General features: G+C 40.6%; 1 protein-coding gene across 1 annotated transcript in view; it reads right to left on the bottom strand.

Annotated features, from left to right (window-relative positions):
• shank3a (SH3 and multiple ankyrin repeat domains 3a) overlaps positions 1-22,154 on the bottom strand; it is a gene marked incomplete at both ends in the record, with an annotated part of 140,380 nt that overhangs the window by 53,585 nt on the left and 64,641 nt on the right. The window contains 6 exons of the mRNA XM_080027789.1: positions 5,330-5,353; positions 5,844-6,025; positions 16,068-16,237; positions 16,637-16,866; positions 17,843-17,909; positions 18,458-18,535. Of these exons, the coding sequence (XP_079883915.1) occupies positions 5,330-5,353; positions 5,844-6,025; positions 16,068-16,237; positions 16,637-16,866; positions 17,843-17,909; positions 18,458-18,535 (751 nt within the window). The remainder of the gene's footprint in view (positions 1-5,329; positions 5,354-5,843; positions 6,026-16,067; positions 16,238-16,636; positions 16,867-17,842; positions 17,910-18,457; positions 18,536-22,154) is intronic.

The following is a 22,154-nucleotide window of genomic DNA, read 5'->3' as shown; positions in this document are numbered from 1 at the left end:
TCTCTTTCATTGAACCGCTCCCAATGGCATTTGCACCAGCAAAATACACCATGACAGCAAGTGCATTCTAGTTCTGTGGTCCAGTGGCAGTGAGTAAGGAAGGTCAAACAGATCTCATTTCCTAAGACTAACAGTCTGTTTTAAGAGCTGCATGTGGATGACCCTGCTAAATGGCGGACAGCAGGCCTGTTTGTCTAGACGAACACTGTCGAGAGACATTGATCTCAGACAGCAGACCAATGGCCTGACAATTACTGAAGGAGGATTGGGAGTTTTTCCAAGCAATGCTTTAAAATGTAGGATAAACTGGTTGGATAAACATAGCATTTATTCATTGCAACAACAAACAGGGCATCTATTGTTGTTCATGGGGGTTGTATGTGCATCTATGAATACAAGTCTAAGGAAAAATTAAGGATGAAAAATATGAAATTGCGTGTCACTTTTGGGAATCCTAAAATTCTTCCTTCCGCTTACAAATGATCTCCATCGCACAGATTGTTTCTTTTAGTTGGCTCACACACTGCGGATTAAAGTTGTCCAGACCAGAAGATAACTTTGATCAATTATCATTATCATTAAGAGCAAACAATGTATGGCTTTTAACAGAATGATAAATAATTGTGTCTACTTAATGGTTTATAGTTTTACCACTTTTTCATCCTTCTCTAAAAGTTAAAAAGACAAATATCCATTTTACCTTCGATTTTCTCCTCCTCCTCCTCCTCCTCCTCCTCCTCCTCATCATCATCATTAATGTCACTGGCATTATCGTCACCGTCTTCATTAAACCGGATGTCCCCTTTAAGGCATCACATGAATTGATTCATGACTGGGATAAAAGGTATTGGCAATTTGTTTAACTATAATGGAACAAGTTAACAAATGGATTAAACCACAATGTTGTCTACAGCTAGGGTACTAGGACTATCCTTATATCCAAAGGGGGTAAATACATTTTAAAGAGGCTAATCATCTAACTATACCCGAATCATTAACATGTTTGTAGTGTGAAGCAGTATCTGGGTTAACTCTTTAAATTAATTATTTCATTGTGTAAAGAATTGTGTGGTACATTTGCTCTGTATGAAAAGTGCTATGTAAATAAAGTTTGATTTGATATGATTAACTTCAGGGTACAAACAATGCTGTGGATGTTCACCTTACATACACACACACACACTTTCACTTCCAAGTAAACTAGTCCCAAAGTTTATCTTGACAGCAAAAGATTTGAGAGAGCACACAACAAATCTGGGTACTTTTCACATCAACCTATGATTGGATTAAAAATGTGTATTTTGTACATGGACATAATGATGATTAAGAAATTATTTGAGCACGCAAAAAGGATTTGTGAAACTACATTTGAGCCAGCATTATCCACATTTCAATCAGGTTTTAGGAAAATCATAGCACCATCATGGCAGCCTTAATGACATTGGTGGGACTGGGTCTCGTCCGTTTTCATTTTTGGACAGTGCCAAGCCAAGGAAGCAGCAACGTGTCTTTTCAAAATAGGGTAATTTGGTGCCGACTGTCACCGTTAATGACGCGTGTTGGCCGTGTGTGTGCAGCAACATTTCTTTTATATAAAATCTATGAGCTAGATACTATTGGTGCTGCAGCTGAACAAACACTTTCTGTTGTCTCGCGTTCTGAAAGGAGCATAAACGGTAGGCTACAGCACGGAAAAGGAAGGGGAGGAGTTTACTAAACAGAGTCCGTTGCAGCCCAATCTCCACTTTCTACATCCGGTTAGACTACTACTGAAGTAAATATTGCCTTCGATAGTCTAATGAGTACAATAAGGGGTGGCTGGGTTCAGTCAGTGATCTGATCCGATTGTACAATAAATACATTGTAGATGAAAGTAAGCAGATCAGCTGCATCGCCAGTATTTGGCTTAACTTCAGTCTTGTGCAGATCCACATGCCCACAACAATAAAAATTGCAGGCTACATGAAAATGTGTATAGGCATAACATAGTAAATCACACGTTGTCCCAAATAGTCATATGGTAGCCTGCTGGTGGAGGAGCAACACATTTAAAAGCTGACCTTTTTCCTCGTGCAGACTGTAATTTGAAAACAGCATGACCCTGTAGGCCGAATGTGAACGTGTCCTGCTGCAGTTAGTAAAAAATGGTTGGTAAGTGACCTCTTGTGATAACAAGTCCTCGGAAGATGCCATACTTAACAGCTGGAGATGATTCAGATAGCAGCAATTAGCATATGATTGCACACTCAAATCTTGTTTCTGCTCTTACAAGTACATGTCAATGAACTCTCAAATGCTGATGACTAAGTAGAGCTCAGAATTTGTTTTGCTCTCACTCAAAATCCTTTATTAAATGCTGATATATCAATATAATACAGCTGATTACAATCTGTATAATTCTGTTGGTTTTAATGGGAAATCTTATCAGGAGTCGAGAATTGCAATTGGTTCAGCTGTGGCTTTTACAAAGGTGTTATGGGAATTTTTGCTACAGTGCTCTACAATATTTACCATCTGAGTCCAGAAAGCCATCCTTCACTGTAAACAAAGAAAGTTGACAAAAAATCATCATATCGTGGGATTCCAAAATATTCAATAATTTCCTATTACAAATATCTCAGCTTTAGACACACTTTACCGGAGAATGTTCTACAATCTACTGCTGAGAGCTACAGTATGTCAATCAATCGTTCATTTAACTGCAAAACATTGTTCCTTGTACGGCATACTATATATCCCTTGTCTCAAAAGGCCACAAATCTGTTTTACTAACAGGCAAGCTAATAGCCAGTTACGCTAATGCTTACATCTATAAAAAACTAAGATGCTAAAACACAGCTCACTAACACACGCATGACAACAAACACAAACTGGCATATTGTTTAGTGAGATTTACCTAGTCTGATCTCATCGTAAGGATGCTCCTCTGGTAGGTCTGGTGATTAACAAGGGAGTGAGGACATTAACAGGAAGACAGATATGATTTTATGAGTAACTGCGTGTATGAGAGTGAGTGTGTGTAAGAGTCCGTGTGAGATTTTTGGGGGTCTTAGTATACCTGAATCATCAACATGTTTGTAGTGTGAAGCAGTATCTGAGTAAACTCTTTAATTTTGTTATGTAAAGCAATTTGTGGTCAATTTTCTGTGTTTGAAAAGTGCTTTATAAATAAAGTTTGATTTGATTTGATTAACTTCAGGGTACAAACAATGGACTGGGGATATTCATTTCACATACTACGTACACACCCTTTCACAAGTAAACTAGTCCAGACTCTGGGCTAATCAACATCCTTGAAGGTGTAGATGTATTTGATCTGTTTGTCAACTTAATCAGGATGAGACAGGAAAAGGTCAAAATAAATAAATATTGCTATCGTTTCTCCTCTCCTTGACTTGCCTTACTGCTTCTTGTCCTCCATCAATATTAGCAACTCACTCATTTATGAATGCAGATTAGATGAAATGCATATATGTATCAAACCAAGGGTCATCCATCCCTAAAGGAAGTGGCTTCTCAGGCCTAGCTTGTCTGCGCACCAGAATGGCTGGTCACTTCATGCTAAGACTACTGCACTAGAATGAATTTGTTTACCATTTACAAAGAACCTGGACATGGCTCTAAAGCCGCTTTTCCAATACATGGTACCGGCTCTACTATACTCTACTCTTTTTGATTGTCCACTATGTGAAAGTACCTGGTTCTCACTCCGTAGACGTTCCAAGAATGCAGGTGCCAGGTACTACACCATGACTTGAAACACTGCAGACCACTGATTAATCAGAGAGAATTGTCACTGCCATTGCATCATCAATGTGCGGCACCCTATCCTGGACAACAAACAGCCAAGCTACTGTAGCGGTCACAGTTTTGGAGCTTGCCGTCTCTCCAGTGTTTGTTTGACTTTCTTTCAAAAGTGGCATCCCACCCAACCCGTCGGAATCCTCCATTGTTTCTGGTATGTGGGTTGTCGCGTTGAAGATGGCGTGACTGTTGTTTTTGCAAGGTGTCGCTGTGACGACCAGCTACACAGAGGAGGTACTATCATGGCTACCATATTGTAATGGAAAACAACCTCCAGAAAAGTACCCAAAGGTGAGTAGAGTAGAGTGGGTACCATGTAATGGAAAAACGGCTTAAGATGTTCAACAACCAGTTGATATTGATGTATTTCTCAGTTTATATCCCAGGACTACAGAAGCATAGTGAATGCAACAGTGATGGTTATGATGGTCAGTGTTGCATAACAGAGCCAGATGGTTTACTTGGCTGTGCCATGGTGCTGGCAGCCATGCGACTGTAAGCTTGTTTCCTGCATGACCAACATGAAAAAACGGCAAAAAACGGTGTGTTGCACATTAGTGATAGGGTTATGGATTCAACTACAACCAAAGAAAAGCCAGTGACAGCAGATCCATTCAGTCGGTGTAGGCATAGCCGCTGCTGTTGAGTCATCACATTTCCGATAACGTTTGTGTCAACCTCAGAATGCATCGCAGTTTCCTTCAAGGTCGTATTAGTTTTTGTTCAGCAAAGTCTAAATTGTTGAATCTGAATGCTCATTTCCTTTGTAAATGTCAGCAGTATTTAGAATATCGAAGCACTCTAGTGGAGGAAAAGGCTTTTAATGTCAGAGCTGGAAGACAGAAAACTGGGCCGGGGAAACTTCAGTATGGATCCAGGCAGAGAGAAGGGTCGGTAGGTTTATACTAGGGGCTTGTGAGTTTGTTTAGTCCTAAATGTTTCTGGGAAAGATTGATAGAGAGCAAAAAGAGTGTTTGTGTGTGTTGCGGTGTGTGTTTGGACAAATTCAAAATCGAAGTTCCAAATTGACCCTTAATCTGTACTTCCTGTGCCTCTGTGGGTTCCACAGCGAACATGGGAGGTCTCAGCATGAGTGTGGCTGCTCTCTCTTCAGCCTTTTGTAAGGACCTGAGGGAAATGTTTCCATTAAGCTAATGTGGGTTTGATCCACGCTGATGTATGTGAAGTGGCAGGATGTAGGATGTGAGGGTCAATGTGGTGCTGGGTGTCTGTGGACAGGTGATAAGAGGAGGGAGGAAAACAGTGCTATGCCCAGGGGTAGGCACTCTCAGAGAGGAGAAGGACACAGAGTGTGTATGCAAACCAACTACTGAAAAACACATGGGACCTGTTTGAATTTGCATGCCCTCTCCTTGAAGTAATTACAGATTTAGACTGGGATTGTACACGTATCTCAAGTGGATTCAAACAGGGCCAGGAGCTAATCACCACACTGTGGGTGTAGGGTTGACACACTGAGGTGTATGGGAGAGATACAGGGTGAGAAGAATATTATGGAGTTTACCTTCTACGTCATTACAGTCATAGTCTTGAGTGAAGCATGGATGGAGACAAAAGCACACACACACACAAATACATAAAAGCGAAGCCACTGTACCTCAGTGTAAAGCTGAAAAAAACGGCACATTTACAAACTGGATGAAATGATAATGCACAATGTCAAACTCAAACCACACTGAAAGGACTTCCAGGTTGAGAGATTACATAGCAGCTTTGCAGCCAAAAAACAAATAAATGGTGTGCCTTGTACCTGAGGAATAAGAGAGAATTTGAATGTTTTTATTTTTTTTTGTTTTTTTTTTCATTCTGCAACAAAGCCAGTTGACGGAGGCCACATATATGTATAGCCATGTAACTTTACAGAAGATCCTTAAAGATCACTAGCGGTGATAGAAAGTGTCAGACATGTGATGAAATACCAGAATATACACAGTAGTGTCAAGCAAGACTAGTTACTGTGGAAGGTTATATGAGGATAAAAAACCCTAAATGACACATATAATAGTAAACAAACCTACCTTTGACTCGTTCTCCACGATTAAGTTGGATCTCTCCCTCCCCCTGTGGTGTGTAGGGCTTAACCACGATGAAGGTACGTCCCGGGACGGCACTGTAGAGTTTCCTTTTGGGCCCGCGGGGGCCTGTCAGTGCTGGGGGAGTGTGATGCGGGGGGCTTGGGTCTCGCTGCACTGAGCCGGGGCTGTAAACAAACACATATGTTACTGTGGTGATCCCGGGGAGCTGGTAACTGAAGCCTGTGGTCACCGACATGGTGGTCGGTGGTGGGACAGCGACCTGGTGACACCCCCTGGCTGTGACGGTGGCCAGGGAGGGATTCATAAAACAAGTCCCAGAGACCGCTCAACAGCCAACAGTCAGTGTTCCATGGGAGAGTCCATGAGAGGAGAGTAAACTCCTTCCAACCACTCTCTTCTCCTCCTCCTCCTCCTCCTCCTCCCCTTCTTCTTCTTATTCCCTCTCCTCCTTCCTTAATAGCACAGACACTATCCTTCTTGCTCCCTTTTACCCTGTCCTCCTATCTCTTATCCCCCACATCATAACCGAGGTAGAAGCAGAAATGCTTAACGGTAAAAAGGGACTGCACTGTTTCCTCCTCGGTGTGGGTCTGTCAGGTCTGTCTGGAAGCCCCCCCTCAGTCAAACACATCCTGAGTTAGAGCTGCTTCAGCAGTAAGCTCCCTCCAGAGATAGGACAGAGATCCCCCCTCTGTGTCCCCAGTTCCAACTGCTCCAGGCTGGGCAACAGATCCTGCCTCGTCCCTGGGTCGTGGTTCTCCTGCTGTGGAGGAGAGAGGCTGGGTCTGCTCCCCGACTCCTGCTCCTTCTCCTGGGAGTCCCGCCGACGCGTCTACCTCTCCTCTCCCCTCCACCCCTCTCACACACACACACACACGCTCGCTCGCTCACACACACTCTGGCAATGCTGCTGCTACTGCCGCTGCTGCTACTGCTGCTGCGTTCCGTGGCTCCCCTCCCCTTTGACGGCTCGCTCACACTCACACACCACAAGCCCTCTGTGTGCATTCTAGCCGTGCGCACAGGCACATGCACATACACAGCCAGCCCCCTCCACTCCTGCTAACATTGCACCTCGGCTAGTATGGCATACGCCATCACCGGCATGTTGCTAACACATCGCTGACACTCACATACACACACTAGTCCCAGAGCACAATTGATCTCCTCCTGCCTGTCTGCCTGAGAGCGTGCATGCGCCAAGGCTCCCTGAGGCTGGCTGTGAGAGTATAGTGCATGTGTGTGCTTGTGTATGAGTGTGTGCTTGTGTGCAGTGGGGCAGCGAGGGGGGGGGGCAAAAAGCTCCAGCCCATTTGGTTTAATTGTCGCTCCTCCCTCTTTTGCTTTGCCTTGAATCCCCTCCTTCTTTCTCTCATTCTCTCGCTTCCATTTCACCCTCTTTCCCCTCTCCTCAACATTTTCTTCGCATTGCATCTTCACTTTCTTTCTCTCTCTGACGGTGAATTTTAATACAGCAGCAGTAGAGCTCCGCCTCGTCTCCATTCATCACTTCTTTGCCACCACTATGTGAGTTGCATTCAGCATCATTCTGATGCTTGTGATGCAAAGTTGTTTTCTTACGTAAGCATATTTTGACATACATATCAAAAACACGAAATCTAATATGTACTGTATATAATAGTCATATACAAAAAAATTTAATCAGATGCTCATGTTGGACAAATTCACTTTACAATGTAACAAGTTATTTTCTTATCATGTCCTGAAAGGACACTTTGATGCTATTACTGTCAACATTTCCTAGAAAGACTAGAAATCTCTAAACACCCTCTTCCCTGTCTATCAACCTTCCAACCTCTTCCGGTCTCTTGTTTTTCCTACCATGGCACGTTGTATCAGTCACTTTGTAGCTGTCATTCTTTCATTCACCTGATTCCAGTCTCCTGTGCCCTCCTTCTGTCTACTTCACCCCTTGCCTTATTTCAAGCATTGTTTGTTTCTTTCTCTCCCCCAACTCTGTGTTGCTTGCCTTGCTCGCCTCATCTCACAGAGCCCCTCTTTCTCTGTCCCTCTCTCCGTTCGAAACAACGGCTTGCTGACGGCTTTCCAATTACCGCAGGGACTGAGGGGCCTGGATGGCTGCCGCATGGTAATGTCTGAGCCCCGGCACTGAACATCAGCAGCACACATAGCTGAGAGGAGGGAAGGCTGGGGATGCAGGGGATATGAGGCTTTGTCAAAGTGACACCGACAGCTCAAGAATTAGATCCCTGGAAGGATATCTATTTCAATGACTCAAACCTGCCCCCCCCCCTCAACTCACACACCTCTGCCACTCCATACACCTAGGTTGAGATCATGTAGACAGCTTGAACCTTGCTGCTTCCTGCAGTTGAGCAAATGATGGTAGGGTTGACACATGTAATCTATATGTCGGTCAGAGTGGAGGGGTTGGGGAGTGGTTTCTCCTCCCTTCTCGTTTTTTAACGGACTGTTTGCTTTTCATGCACTGATACTTAAATTGGCAACATTTCAACATCATAGGACAAAATACTGACCCATTGTATCAGAAGTTCCAAAATCATGACCATACAATTTGACATGCCTAAATGTTTTTCATCAGATCTATTACAGTTCTACCATTTCAGTTATCTAGTCTATACCTAGGGAGCAAAACCCCTTTTTTTTTTTTAAAAAACAGACATGGAGCGTTGTAAAAGGTTGTTCACCAGAAATGATATCCAGGACCTTCCAGGATCCCAACCTGGGTGGACAACCTGGTCAACTAGCTGCTGGAAAGCTACAGCGGGCCGATAGAGCAAATCAGAACCACTGTTTAAGCGAATGGGGGTGGGCTAATAGGGAATTTTTTAAACGTATAGATATCATTATGAAACTTTGCAAGTTGATTACTGACATTAAAACAACAACTTTTTGTATTACAGTATTTTCCAAAAAGTTTGAATAAATATGAAAAATCATTAATATCTTACAAATGATGGGTAAATTTGCATATCTCCAAAGCCCCAAAATCTAGATGTTGGACAAAAGCAGAGTCAATTTGTTTTTATATTTTGAAAACAAAACAAGTGTCCAACTGCCTGAAGCTTTTCGTAATCACAGTTCAAATTTGATCAATAACCCATAGAAAATTAATTTTTTACACAGTTTTTTCCAAGGGAATGTCTAGCCGTTTCCTAAAATACCAGCTGGAGACTCCAAAAGGACACTGTATTTTCTATGGGTTATTGATCAAATTTTAACTGTGATTAGGAAAGGCTTCAGTCAGTTGGACACTTGTTTTGTTTTCCAAAAAATTAAAAACAAATTGACTTTGTTTTCTTCCAACATCTAGATTTTGGGGCTTTGCAGATATGCAAATTTACGCATCATTAGTAAGATATTGATGATTTTTCATATTTATTTAATGATGTTGTGTCTGTGGCCGTGCCATGTAGGTTAAACGCATATTTTACCGACTATCTGGGTGAGTTGAGAAAATGGAAGAAACCGCTGATTCCGAGGAGCAATAGCCACACCCCTGGCCTCACATACAAACTCACACCCTCACAAGCTCTCAATCACACAAACTCACAAAATAACAAACACACACTCACAATCACAGTGACACAGACTCCCACACACTCGCAATTACAGAGAAACTGTTCTTCTTTGACACATGTCCTGTTCTCCCTGTAGCCTACTCACTTCGCGTGCCCCAGTCTGGCTGTGTGAGAGTCTCAGAGTGGTCTCTTTGTTCAGCCACTCTGTAGTTTCATACGTTAAGTGAGTGTGCCAGCAGGTTTAGATGTGTAACGAAGTTTAATTTTGTGTTTTATATTTTTGGGGCTAAACACAACCTAGATAATTTTCTCAGGGCCAGTGACATATTGTAGGAATTTGTTTTAAAATGTGTATGTGCAAAACAATTGCAACAGTGTTATAAGTGTATTGGTTTTAATTAAAATAATTTTGGACAAGCCTAATTTATTATCATTTTATTTGAAGGGTGATGTATTTAATTTGGCAGATAATTAATGTATTATTGTTTGAGTTCAAGGGTTATTCATTTGATTTTTAAATACCTTATTTATTGTTTTATTTAAAATTATGTTATTTAACATATCTTTATTTGAACATTGCTGTTTTATATTATGTTCGTGTCTATTCTGTACCGTTTGTGTTGCTCTGTATATTTAAAAAATAAATCCGGAGTAATTCAGTAGGCCTACTTGTACTCTTGAGTACTTGAGTAGTCTTTTCACTGCATACTTTTTTATTCTTACTCGAGTAATAATTTTTATGAGTACTTTTACTTCTACTTGAGTAATTATAATCTTAAAGTAACTTACTTTTACTTGAGTACATTTTTTGGCTACTCTGCCCACCTCTGTCCATTACACACACACACACACACACACACACACACACACACACACACACACACACACACACACACACTGTATGTACACAAAGAAAAAATGCAGTCTATTACAAAATATCCATAGTTTCCTAGGACACCAGCCATGCCTCTGTTGCGATGGCAACTGTCAATAAAAGGAAAGAAAATATAGCCCACAAATGCACTGATGAGTCAATAAAATGACCTAAGATCTTTATAAAAATAAATGTAAAAAATTATTGGCCTTAAATCCCACAGATTATTGCCCCAACTATATATTTTCTTTCTTTATTCTAAACCCATATATTTAAATTATCACACTGAAAAGAAACAAGTGAACTACACCTATTGAATGAGGTAGTAGTCATTCAGCTTACACAGATCAAATTGTCCTTGATTTCAAATAGAGTTCTATTCATCTCACAAAAAAAAAAAAATAATATCAGATAAAATAGGATGGACATATTCATTATTTACTAATGTGCAAAAAAGTAGGCGTTCCAAGCTTTGTGAACTATAATGGCTATTTGCCTGTACTGAATCTTTGAAACAGGATTGGCTTGGTTTCAACAAAATATATTTGGTTTTCCTAGCAGGTGTCCTAATGGGAAGAACGGAAAATTCAAACAAACTGTTCATATATACACCATCAAGTATCATGAGTTGTGAGATGCACAAAACACAGAAGAACAAATAATGTGGAAGATGTTTTTTTTGATTTTTTGTAAAAGCAAATGCATGCAACTTATTTATGACATGCCTTTCAACCTGCCTCTTAACCTGTGTTTTTCGAGATTGGAGTGAATTTTGGATTATTAAAGTGGCCCTTATCAGAAGTACAACCAATGATTTGGGCATGCCAGCTATCAGATGCTTCTTGATTAGTATCGATGAGCCCACTAAAGACAGGTTACTATCTGCACGACTTGATAATGAGTCTACAGCTGCCTCGGTTTGGAAGTCATAAATCTATTGAATGGCCTGCATAACTCTAAAGATGCAACTGCAAATGTCAGTAAATGTCATTGACACGTCCGCTATCAAAACTAAGTTTGTAGTGTAGCATTTTCTTACACGACTGCGTTGCCTTCTCAGGTAAATGGCTTTTTCCTCAAATAGCCCAGCCGAGGTGAGATGAGCAAATTATAAACAAAGTGATAATCAGCAGTCATAATTGCATCCTAATGATCATCATTCTTTCCTTGCTTTGCTGCACTTGAATGAATATATGCTCCTTCATTCTTCAAGGCGGACTCTGCTCATTGGGCAGAACATATTAAGGTTGGGAACAGCAAATCTGTTTGTACATGGTAAGTGCCTTGCAGAGACTTTACCATTAAGTGAAATTAGGAAACAGGGACAAATTGGGGTGATCTACACATCGTCTAAACTCCACCTCAACTTGAGAAAGGTGGGGAGGATTGGATACACAAACCACTTAGTAATAGTCCATGCTGCCAACATGTGCATGCTTGGGCCTATTCTTCATTATTCTCTTCACCTACACTGAAATACTTCGTCTACAACTCTGTAATTTGTTTTACATTTGTCCTGATTTACAGGGTTAAAAACCGTACGTAAGTGTATGTGTAAAACCAAAGTGTTACCGGCGTCGCTTTCTAATGACCAAACTACAGTCTCGTGGCTTGGATACCATGTGCTCTGCTTATCTTTTTGTCGACAACTTGTCTACAGACCTCTGGCTCCAAAGGCTCTAAGGGGCATTATGGACTAGAAGAAGGTTTCTGACAAAGGGGTGTTTAGTGGATCTGTTGAAGGGGGATATTGGAAACCAAGACCTGCTCTGAGACATCCAGTCATCGTACACAGTTAATACAAAGTTAATAAATAAAACTACCAACCAAAATGAAGGAACTCAATTTATGTATCTCACGTTCTCATTCACGAGTGGAGGAGTCTGAGATTGACAGGTGAATCGATGTGGTGCCTGCAGTGATTAATGGTGAAGAGGAAGCTGACGCTGGATGTGAGGCTCTCATTTGATTTGATCTGTTCTAACTCTCACTTATGGTCATGAGCTCTGGGAACTGACAGAGGAAAAAATAAGAGAAGGAGATCATGGATACAAGAAGGCAAAATTAAGACCACTACGCTAGATTTTCTGGGCTCCCCTACAGGGACAAGGTGAAAGGCTTAGATTATGCAGGAGGAGCTCATAGTAAAACCCTCATGGGCACATCAAACTGGAGGAGACCCCTTAGGGCAGACATAGAACACGCTGAGGGGATTACATATCCAATCTGGCCTGGGAACACCTCCGAATCTCCCAAGGAAGAGCTCCAGGATGTGTCTGGCAAGACGAACATCAAAGTGTTGGTTTCTTCAATACTATTCTGTCACCTATATTGAGACCAGTAGCTTTTAATAGACACGTGCCTAACATTTATGTCATGATTTAGGCAAAACAAACTGCAAATGTGATGAGATGACCGTTTATTTAAGTTACACCCGTCTAAAAATAATGCTGTATACATTTAAATTTCCCTTCTACCAGCATCTGGACCGGAATAAGCAGCAGCAGAGTATGCTGAAGTGGTTAAGTTACCTGAGGTTGAGGTTCTATGTGGCTCTAACAGCACACACAGGTGAGAGGAAGGGGAGGGCTAGAGAAAGCAGGGATATGTAGACAGCCCAAACAATTGGATCCCTTAAGGATATCTACTCCAATTACTCCCGGACCCTCACTAACACACACTTCTGCCACACCACATCTTTAGGAGGCTTTTTGTAACCATATCCTAATGTTCTGATATATCCTGTCCCTGATCAACACAAAGTGAGTCAATTGCACATATTGTACATTTAAGTAACATTTATAAAGGGTTCTTTATTGCATGATATAACTTTATTGTTGATATGTTGTGTATACAACGCAAAATAGGATAACTATTAAGCTATCAGCTATCACCGTCTGATATGAATTATTATGACTTACACAGACACATCAAATACTAATGTGTACTACTTTCATGCGGATGCTCCAAAGGTAAAGCAGAGGGAGCTCAACTCTTCCTCTCCTCCTCCTCTTCCTCCCTGTTTCTGTCCTGCTTTTGTACCTCAGCCTCTGTGCATTGTTAAGACGCCATGGATAATTACTCACAAACAGACACTGTTGCTACTTATGCAAAGACCCATGTTGGATTTGGGTTGAAAAAGAGGTGAAAAGACCAACAAGAAACCAAAAATTACAAAGTGAAGGGATTGGGAAACCCCCCACGTTGGGCTTTAAAAATGACTATACAGCACATACAGCACATTGGCAGGTAATGAAACAGTTGTTAACCATTCAGAAGGCATTCAATAAGTGTGTTCACCTAATAAACAGTGTAAAAACAGTGTCATTTCAACATGAGTATTGCAAAGGAAGTTTGTTGAAGGTTGAACGTTGGTATCCTCTGCTTAGTAACATCATTTCTAAGTCCTAAGTTGCACAGCTAAATATCACTATCACTTGATCATGGTAAGTAGTCAATTAGCCTCTTATGACACAGGCAAATATGCTTTGTTAAAAAATGCAATTTGGCCCAGCTATCATATTATCACCCACTATCCTCTCTACATTATATTGGCTGAAGTGATTGTTATGAACAAATGTCTACGCTTGCAACTATCCTGACTACTTAATTAAATTTATTTTTCTGTGATCTAGTCTTGATAAGGGAATCTGACCTATCTGTATCCTCTTCATTGTCTCCTTCTAAACTTTCAGTTGAAGCCTAGCCAACATATTGAACCCTGGCAGTGCTGCAAATGTGCTACGAGGCCGAAGTGATGGTGGGTTCCACAGGAACTCCACTGAAGTCTGCCGTTGGGCGGGCTGTTGACCGGCCAAGCTAATTTCACACTCCCCTGGTACCCATAACGCCTCTAGAGTTACCATGGGCATAAACAGAAGGTCAGATAGATACACAGAGAGAGGGAGGGAGAAATATCAGAGGGAAAATATTCAAGGACAGCATCAGCCTCACTTGGGAGCAGGTTCTGGCCATGGAGACCAGCTGCTCATTTTGGGCTTTTTATACATTCACCTCACTTTAATACTTGTTGTAAGGGTAATACAGACTGAAGAACAAGGTCTCAACTCCCTGTGTACAGAAGGCCATTTAGGCCAGAACACAGCAGACATACTAAACCTGCTATCCTCCTTTTTCTTTTTCAATTCTTTTTTTCCCCTCTTGCTTCTTTGCACTCTAGGTGATCATCCCAGTACACAATAAGCACAGTGATAAAATAAAAGATGTGTTTCATTGTCAGTAAACAATAATGATAATGTAGTGTCACATATAGCAGAATGGTGCTAAGCAATTCAGTGTGAATCCATTACTTGACTAAATTCACTTTATATAATTAAATGTATGATTGTGAAAATAATGCTTACATAATTAATTCCTTAAGAGTTTTAGTTTCTGTGATGTGTGCATGCTACATGATTCAATAATGTATGGTGACTGTTCTCTGGTTGTAGACCATAGAGAAATGACACTGTGAACGTGTGTATGAATGACAGAAAGAGAAGTGTACAGAGAGTCTTTGATGGATGAAGTAGAGTGACAGGATAGTATTAGAGGGAGAGGGGAGTACGGCTGGAGCTGAGTCTGTAATGCAATTCCCCTGTCAGACATCAGAATGTTTCCCACACACACACACACACACACACACACACACACACACACACACACACACACACACACACACACACACACACACACACACACACACACACACACACACACACACACACACACACACACGCAGAGTGTGTGGCATCGAGAAATCACATTATAGGTGTGTGCTGTACGTAGGTGATCTTGTTCTGACATATGATCATAATAGAAGGCTTAACAAACCAAGTGTGTCAGTAAACCACTTAAATCTATCGCTGCGAGATGTGATCAGAGCCCTAGTTTACCGTGCAGTTTGTCTAATGGTTCTGTGAACACGGGAGGAGATTTGTTCCAGCAACCCAGAAGCACAATCTGTGGATTTATGTATCAATCGAGTGACATGCGGATGCGGTTTTGAACTGCGAATTGCCTGCCCAATGACATTACTCATGGCTCTTATTCCAGAATGTATCCTGTCTCCCCATCTCTCTGTCACACAAACTAACATACAAACACACACACACACACACAGCTTGGCAGCCTTCAATTGGTCCCCATGGCGATCATTATTAGCTGCTTTCCATCTGTCTGTTGCTGAACTGTGCAAATACCCATGCCCATAGCCATGTGAAAATGGCTTTAAGAACACAGAGACAAACACACACACACACAAATGTAAAGTATGTTATCCCCCCTGTCTTCCCAGCATGACAAAGGCTGCTTAGCTTGTTACATAAATACGGCTGTTGTCTCTGCCAGACACTCACCATTCCACTAATCATTGACCTCATACCCTGACACAGCAAAACGACACCCACCAACAAATGCAATTGTAACAGACTGCATATGAATCCTTGTTTGAATCAGCCTCATATATATATCCCACTGGTAGCTATGATGTTATTTTTATCATCATTAGCAGACTGAATCAGATGGAATAAGATGCAGAAGGATGCCTGGTGACTAACAAGTGATTCAGACTCATCACATTGGGCTCTTTTTTTGTCTGTTCTGTTTTGTTTGTTTAAATATCAAAGTAAGAAGGTGCATAATCACAAGGTCAATCACAGATGATTATGTTTTTGAAGTGAACAGTTGCCAAAACTGTTAAGACATGAATTAGGAACAGGACAAAAAACAGAGATCGTTTTTGTTTACAAAGCCCTCTGCTCTTAGAACTCATTTTAGTTGAGTAATCAGTAATCATCAATTACAGACCTGAGTCTTCCACGATGGCCGTGCCCTTGAGGGTAGCCGTGGCTGTGGGACCTTCGGGGAACGGGCCTGTCCTCTTCATGCATGTGATGTAGCGAAGGCGAACGGGAATGGGAAGATCTGGAGCTGCCTGTACTCTGGAGACTGCTATCATGGATATCTCCATGACGGCTCTGACATAGAGCGCAAAAAGAAAAGACATATGCATGTTTAAAACTTTGTATCCGTGTTTAACATTTGGACCAAAACTAAAGATAAATTATATAATGTAAAATATTTTCCCAATAACACTTTACAATAAGGGAACATTAATTAACTGTTAATTAATGCTTTGTAAATGCTATTAATGGCTACTTTATGCTCATTAAGCATTAACTAACTGTTTTAACAAGTAGTTAATGACAAGTTAATGTTTAGTATGCATTTACTAAACATTATTTTAAAGTTAATTAATGTATCCGTTTTCCCTTTTTTTCCCCCCTTCTCTACTCCCTATTTCATGTTAAATGTGCACGCACACAATACAAATGCAGCCAACCCCCCCCTGAGAGCTTCACAGACTCCTTTCTTACCTCTCCAAGGTGGCTGAGCTGCTGGCCGAAAGCTGGCAGACTGCGCAGCGAGGGGACAGGGGAGTGACCCTGACGGCCGCGCATCTCTCTGGGGGCCTGACTGTGGAGGTGATCGTGATCTCCGTTCAGGTTGTTGTCACTGGCAGAGCGGAGCAAAGAGCGCGGCGAGGGCAGGGGGCCAGGCATCGCACGTCGACGGTTGGTGAAGGAAGGGGTCTCCCTGAAAGGCACTGAGAGGAGAAAAGGAAGAAAAAACACACGCAGGCCAAGAGCACCTCTTTACAGACTCAAACATGTGATGTGAAGCTACTGTAGCAAACAGAAGGAAAACAAAACTTTGATGGGGAAACGATTACAAATAATCCACACGTCTCAAAGTCTCACTCAGATTTGTTTTAAAGTTTTCAAAACTAGGTCGCACTAATCTGACAAACTGTACATAAACTTTACTCAAGGATCAAGAACTGGCATTGATCTGGTATTGATGGAACTGCACCAAAGCCATAGAGATGACATAATTGAACCTTATTAATTGTCTTATCAGTCTTATTTATTAACATACTTTGATATTGATCACTGCAGAACAAAGAACAAAATACAGACGAAGTAAAGCTGTTTAGGACTTTTTATAATGTGATAATTAGATTTTTACTTTATTGTTACTGTTTTACTTTGAATATAATATTATTATAAGAATATGAAAAAATTAACAACGTTTTAGTTATTATATATGTAAATTAACAGCGCATGGTCCAGGTAAAGTGTATCTATAGTGCAATGATGGAGTAGCAAATGTATTGTTTCTAAGGAATTCAACTATTATTTTAAACATCACATGTGATTCCTATTTTAACCTGTGTATTATATAATGGAGTATCACTATGTTGCCTTGTAAAACCTAAGGTGTTACATTCTGTCCACACTAGATGGCAGTGTTTTCCAGTATGTTCATGTCAGACAGAAACTACTCATCTCAGCAGGGATCCAACAAACGCTTAAAAACCCCTCTCCACATCCCTTACATTTCCATCATCACCATTTCTGCTTCCCCAACACCTCTATATATAAGCAGAAATCACTTTCCTTAATCTTCTCCACTATCCTCTCAGCCATTATTCAGTCTGACGTCTTCCCCACACCTACATTTACATTTAAATCTACAAAATACTGAGGCCTGGTGAAATACTAACACTGTTGTCAACTTACCAACATCTGATACTTTGTGGACCTTTATGATTTCAGCCAGATCAAAGTTTCCTGCTATAATAGCCACCTGAAGATAGGGGGGGGGGGGGGGGAGGGGGCATACGGGGAAGGGAATGGGGCAAACACATAGGTAAAGAAACGTTTTATTCAACTAACAAAACCAGTCACAATAATGTAACATGAATATCAATACAAATGGCTCACTCCCTCTCCTAATAAAGGTTTCTTGTATTTAGACATTTAGTCCTTTGTTGTGGCAGATGTGTAAAATCTTTATATTTGGCTATTTTCTGGACACCGTTTGGACCAGCCTGCCCCTTGTTCGAACAATTCACTTTGATCTACACAGGAAATTGTGTGACAGCGTCAATTTCACCCAGACGTCATCAATAAAGAAAGGCTGGAATTCAAACACAGACCACAATGATGAGCCAGCAAGGTGTGGGGGCCATTACATTGCTTACGTTTTTAATAGCAATCAACATATTCAATGTAGCAGCATCAGGCTGGTGTAAGACAGGTCAATCAATCCATTCAGGTCTGCAATGTTAAAAATGTAAGGTAGATAGTACACACACAGTGACATGCAGTGGGTCTTGGATGCCATACACATACCTGAAAGGAAGTCTGGCTGTTGTAGTTCTTTATCTCTTTATTGCCCCCCCGGAACAGGAGAACCCGTGCACAGCTATCCTGAATAACAACAGAAGTTAACAAGAACATTTAAGTATTTGGCTGGGACTTAAATGTTATTGTATTTTATTTTACCATGTGCAACTACAAGCAAATGTATACACACACACACGTGCACACACACACACACACACACGTGCACACAATATGGATCTTCTGTGGGTGCCATTTCCAAGTTTCTAATTGGTCTCTCTATTAGAGGTTGGTATATAAAGTGCAAGTCATGTGCTATGAAATGGAGTTGGGTTACACTGTTTGCACAGGTACAGACAGCATTTTAAATGTCACATCAGATAAAGTGCACCTAAGATCAACTCGCTGTGTGTTAACCAGTGCAGCAATATCACCGCCAAACGAGAGAGAAAAACCTTCAGACATTTACCTATTTTGTCAAGTCTGTCAATTAAAAAAAAAATCTTATAAAACCAATATACTATATAATTTGGGAATTATTTGGTTTTAAAAAGATGAATATCGAGTTAAATACAAATTAGTGCAATAGTTGATGCCAGAGGCAGCATAACAAGCAACTTATTGGATCACCTTCCAAAGAAACATACCTGCAAGCACTGGGCTTACACCAGAGGACTTTTAAAATACTTTGAAAAGACTGACACACTCTCACATCCAAAGACAATCAACTGATCAACTGCGCCAATACTCCGGCAAGATTCCTGTGATTTCAGTCCGACATTGGAAGATTGTCTGCGACTGTCAAATCGCGTGAAAAGTCGTGTAGTGTAAACCCAGCATTAGATGACAGTTTTAGAGTGACTTGGAAAGAGGAAGCTCTGGTGGCAGTGTAAAATGTGGTTATTTCTTCAACCTGCTTAACAAGATTATGTAGGTTTGGGTCGAATATAGGGGTGATTGAATTGACATTATTGATAAGGTTATTAAAGGAATCATTCTGTTGCTCTGCAAAAATTAGCTAAAACTTCAAACTGTCTCTTGGCAATGCATTCGTTTTGTATTGCATTCAATTAACATTAAAACAAGTTAGCAGTGTGAAAATACATGTCGATATAAATCGTTAGTCTCCAAATTCTAATTTATACCAGCATACAAAGAGGAAAAAAAATAAAACAGAGAAATGGACAGGCCTTACAAAAATACCCAAACATGCTCTCTACACCTACACTCTTAGCATGGAAGTGTGCTTGGTAAGATCATTGTGATCATACAAGGTAACAAAAGTAGAGCCTATTGGCAAAGAAAAGGCTAAAGTTAAAAACTAAAATAAAGGTGTGTATTAAAACATAGGCTAAAGTTACTTTAGTTACTCAAAGAAACCCATTACAAGGAGCACAAACCCAACTTCTCCATTAGTTCTCAAACATACGTTCTCACTCTTGTGTGTCAGAATATTGACACATTTGTTTCTGTGTGTAAATGAGCACAGGTCCCTCTGGCTAAACAAGTCCAATTGTAGATTGATGGACATGGTCATGTGTGCATGTGCTGGCTGGCTGGGGATCAATATGTAATTTAACACATACCAGAACTAACAGGAGTAGCCTATCAGCACAATGACTCACTCCAGAGACTCCTGTCACCACTGACTTAAACATTTAGGGAAATGCACACAGATTAATTGAACATGTGTTTCAGTTAGTAACATTCATGTAACTTTACCATTCAAACAGGGTGAACACTTTTAAATGACACAAGATAGTATTCTGTATGAGGCTAACACTTATGCACCGGAGCACCCTCTTCTGGTAAAACACATAGATGGTAGCTATGTGGTTGCTGTGCCCTGGTTCTGCCCTGCTCTGAACGGTGCAGGCAGTAAAATGACTATGGGGTCAAGTCAACTGGACACAGACAACCTACAGAAACCTGTAAAGTAAATGTAAACAATGGATGAATAAAGGGTATTTTATATGGAGCAGGTGTTTTGAATAATGCACAACTATAACTAGTGCTGCTAGTAGCCTATACAACTACTTAGGGTCTAAACATTCTAAAAACCTATATAGATAAACACCTACGGCTGTTAACTTAGCTAATTGCTAACCACCCATATATTATGCAATTGCTTAACACACACACACACACACACAAACGCACACGCACACACACACAAACGCACACGCTTTTCAGTGAAAAATACTCACAAATGATTATCATTTTCAAATGAATTCAGTCAAAATGTTAGGAGCTAACTGTGCCTGAGCTTCTACAGTATGTTTTATTCAGACGGATATATGAGTGCATGTGCAAACGTACATGTATCTGTACTTCGTGTTGGTGTTAAAACAACAAAGGGGCAAATCTTCTCAATGAGGTTGGTCTTTCTTGGTTGGGTCAGATTCCTACCTATTTGAAGACACATTGTAGTTCATCAACCTCCTCTTGGAACCATTTTCTGCACATATATCTTTTAACATACTGTACATACCTATATGACATGTCGAATATCTTTCATCATAATTTGATCATATTGTGAATTGTTTTGGTTGGTTTTCTCTCTTTTGAACGTGTATTGTATGTATGTCTCTCCTAGGAAAGGGATCCCTCCTCTGTTGCTCTAGCTGAGGTTTAATAAATTGTTCCCCTCATAAAAGGATTTTTTGGGCGAGTTTTTCATTATTCAAATGGAGGGCCTAAGGACACAGGGTGTTGTGTGCTGTGCTGATTATAAATCCCCTTGACGCAAATGTGTGCTGTATGATACTGGAGAATATAAATAAAATTGACATGACTTCACTTGACTCCAGTTATGTTGAGGGCTAAGATGTATGACGGTCACTTTTCTTCTGAATACTGATACTTGCTGGTTACTGTTACAGGCAGGGACAATCTGGCACACCTGAATCTCTCCAGTTAAATCATGCATTAACCTTGTCCTAGTGTATCTGTGTCTGTCATCAATGTTAAGACGCATTACCTTCTTTAACAAACCTCTCAACAGCTGAATTCTTGAATGTGTGCCTCTAAGAGATAGTCTGCACTTGTTTTGCACATAGCTTACACAGACATGCTCACACACAGAGAGGCCAATTACAGTTTGGGCCATCTGTCTTGTTTCTCTCCAAGGACTTCTATAGGAATTCATTAAGAAGAACATTCCAGTAGTCCTCTCCTCACCATGGTTTGCTAGATGTGATTACATTGGCTACATAGGAATACATCATTGTGAGCTAAGCTAAGTGCTTTATAGTAATGACATTGGTCAGTCATGTGTAAAGAATGTGACAGATGGTAACTCTCACAGCCATGTTTATACATCTGAGGATTCAATCCCTCATAAGAATTGAAGGAGCAAATTTGGCATCCTCCGGTGAATTTAGAATTTTTTTTACATGGATTTTTTAAACCAGAGTGAAAATGATACTTTGGTGCATTTTCTATTTAGTCTGGTTTAGTTTCATAGTGGGCAAATGTAGGCCGACCAAATAAAGAATTCATTTGCCAAGGTGCGTGTTTGAAAGATACTCGCAAAGTTCTTTGTTATCGGTCAGACAATTGACATTGGAAAATATAAATAGGGAAATATAATATATTTTCTTTTTGCTTTGACCACTGATCTTATGCATGCATAAATCCATTATCATGTCAAATTACTTTCTATGTCTAATTCTAATTACTTTTACAGTATTGTTTTTGTTCAGCA

The sequence above is a fragment of the Ammodytes marinus genome (assembly GCF_949987685.1).
Source record: "Ammodytes marinus genome assembly, chromosome: 5".
Taxonomy (NCBI): domain Eukaryota; kingdom Metazoa; phylum Chordata; class Actinopteri; order Uranoscopiformes; family Ammodytidae; genus Ammodytes; species Ammodytes marinus.
This window is presented reverse-complemented; position numbering and strand designations above follow the sequence as displayed.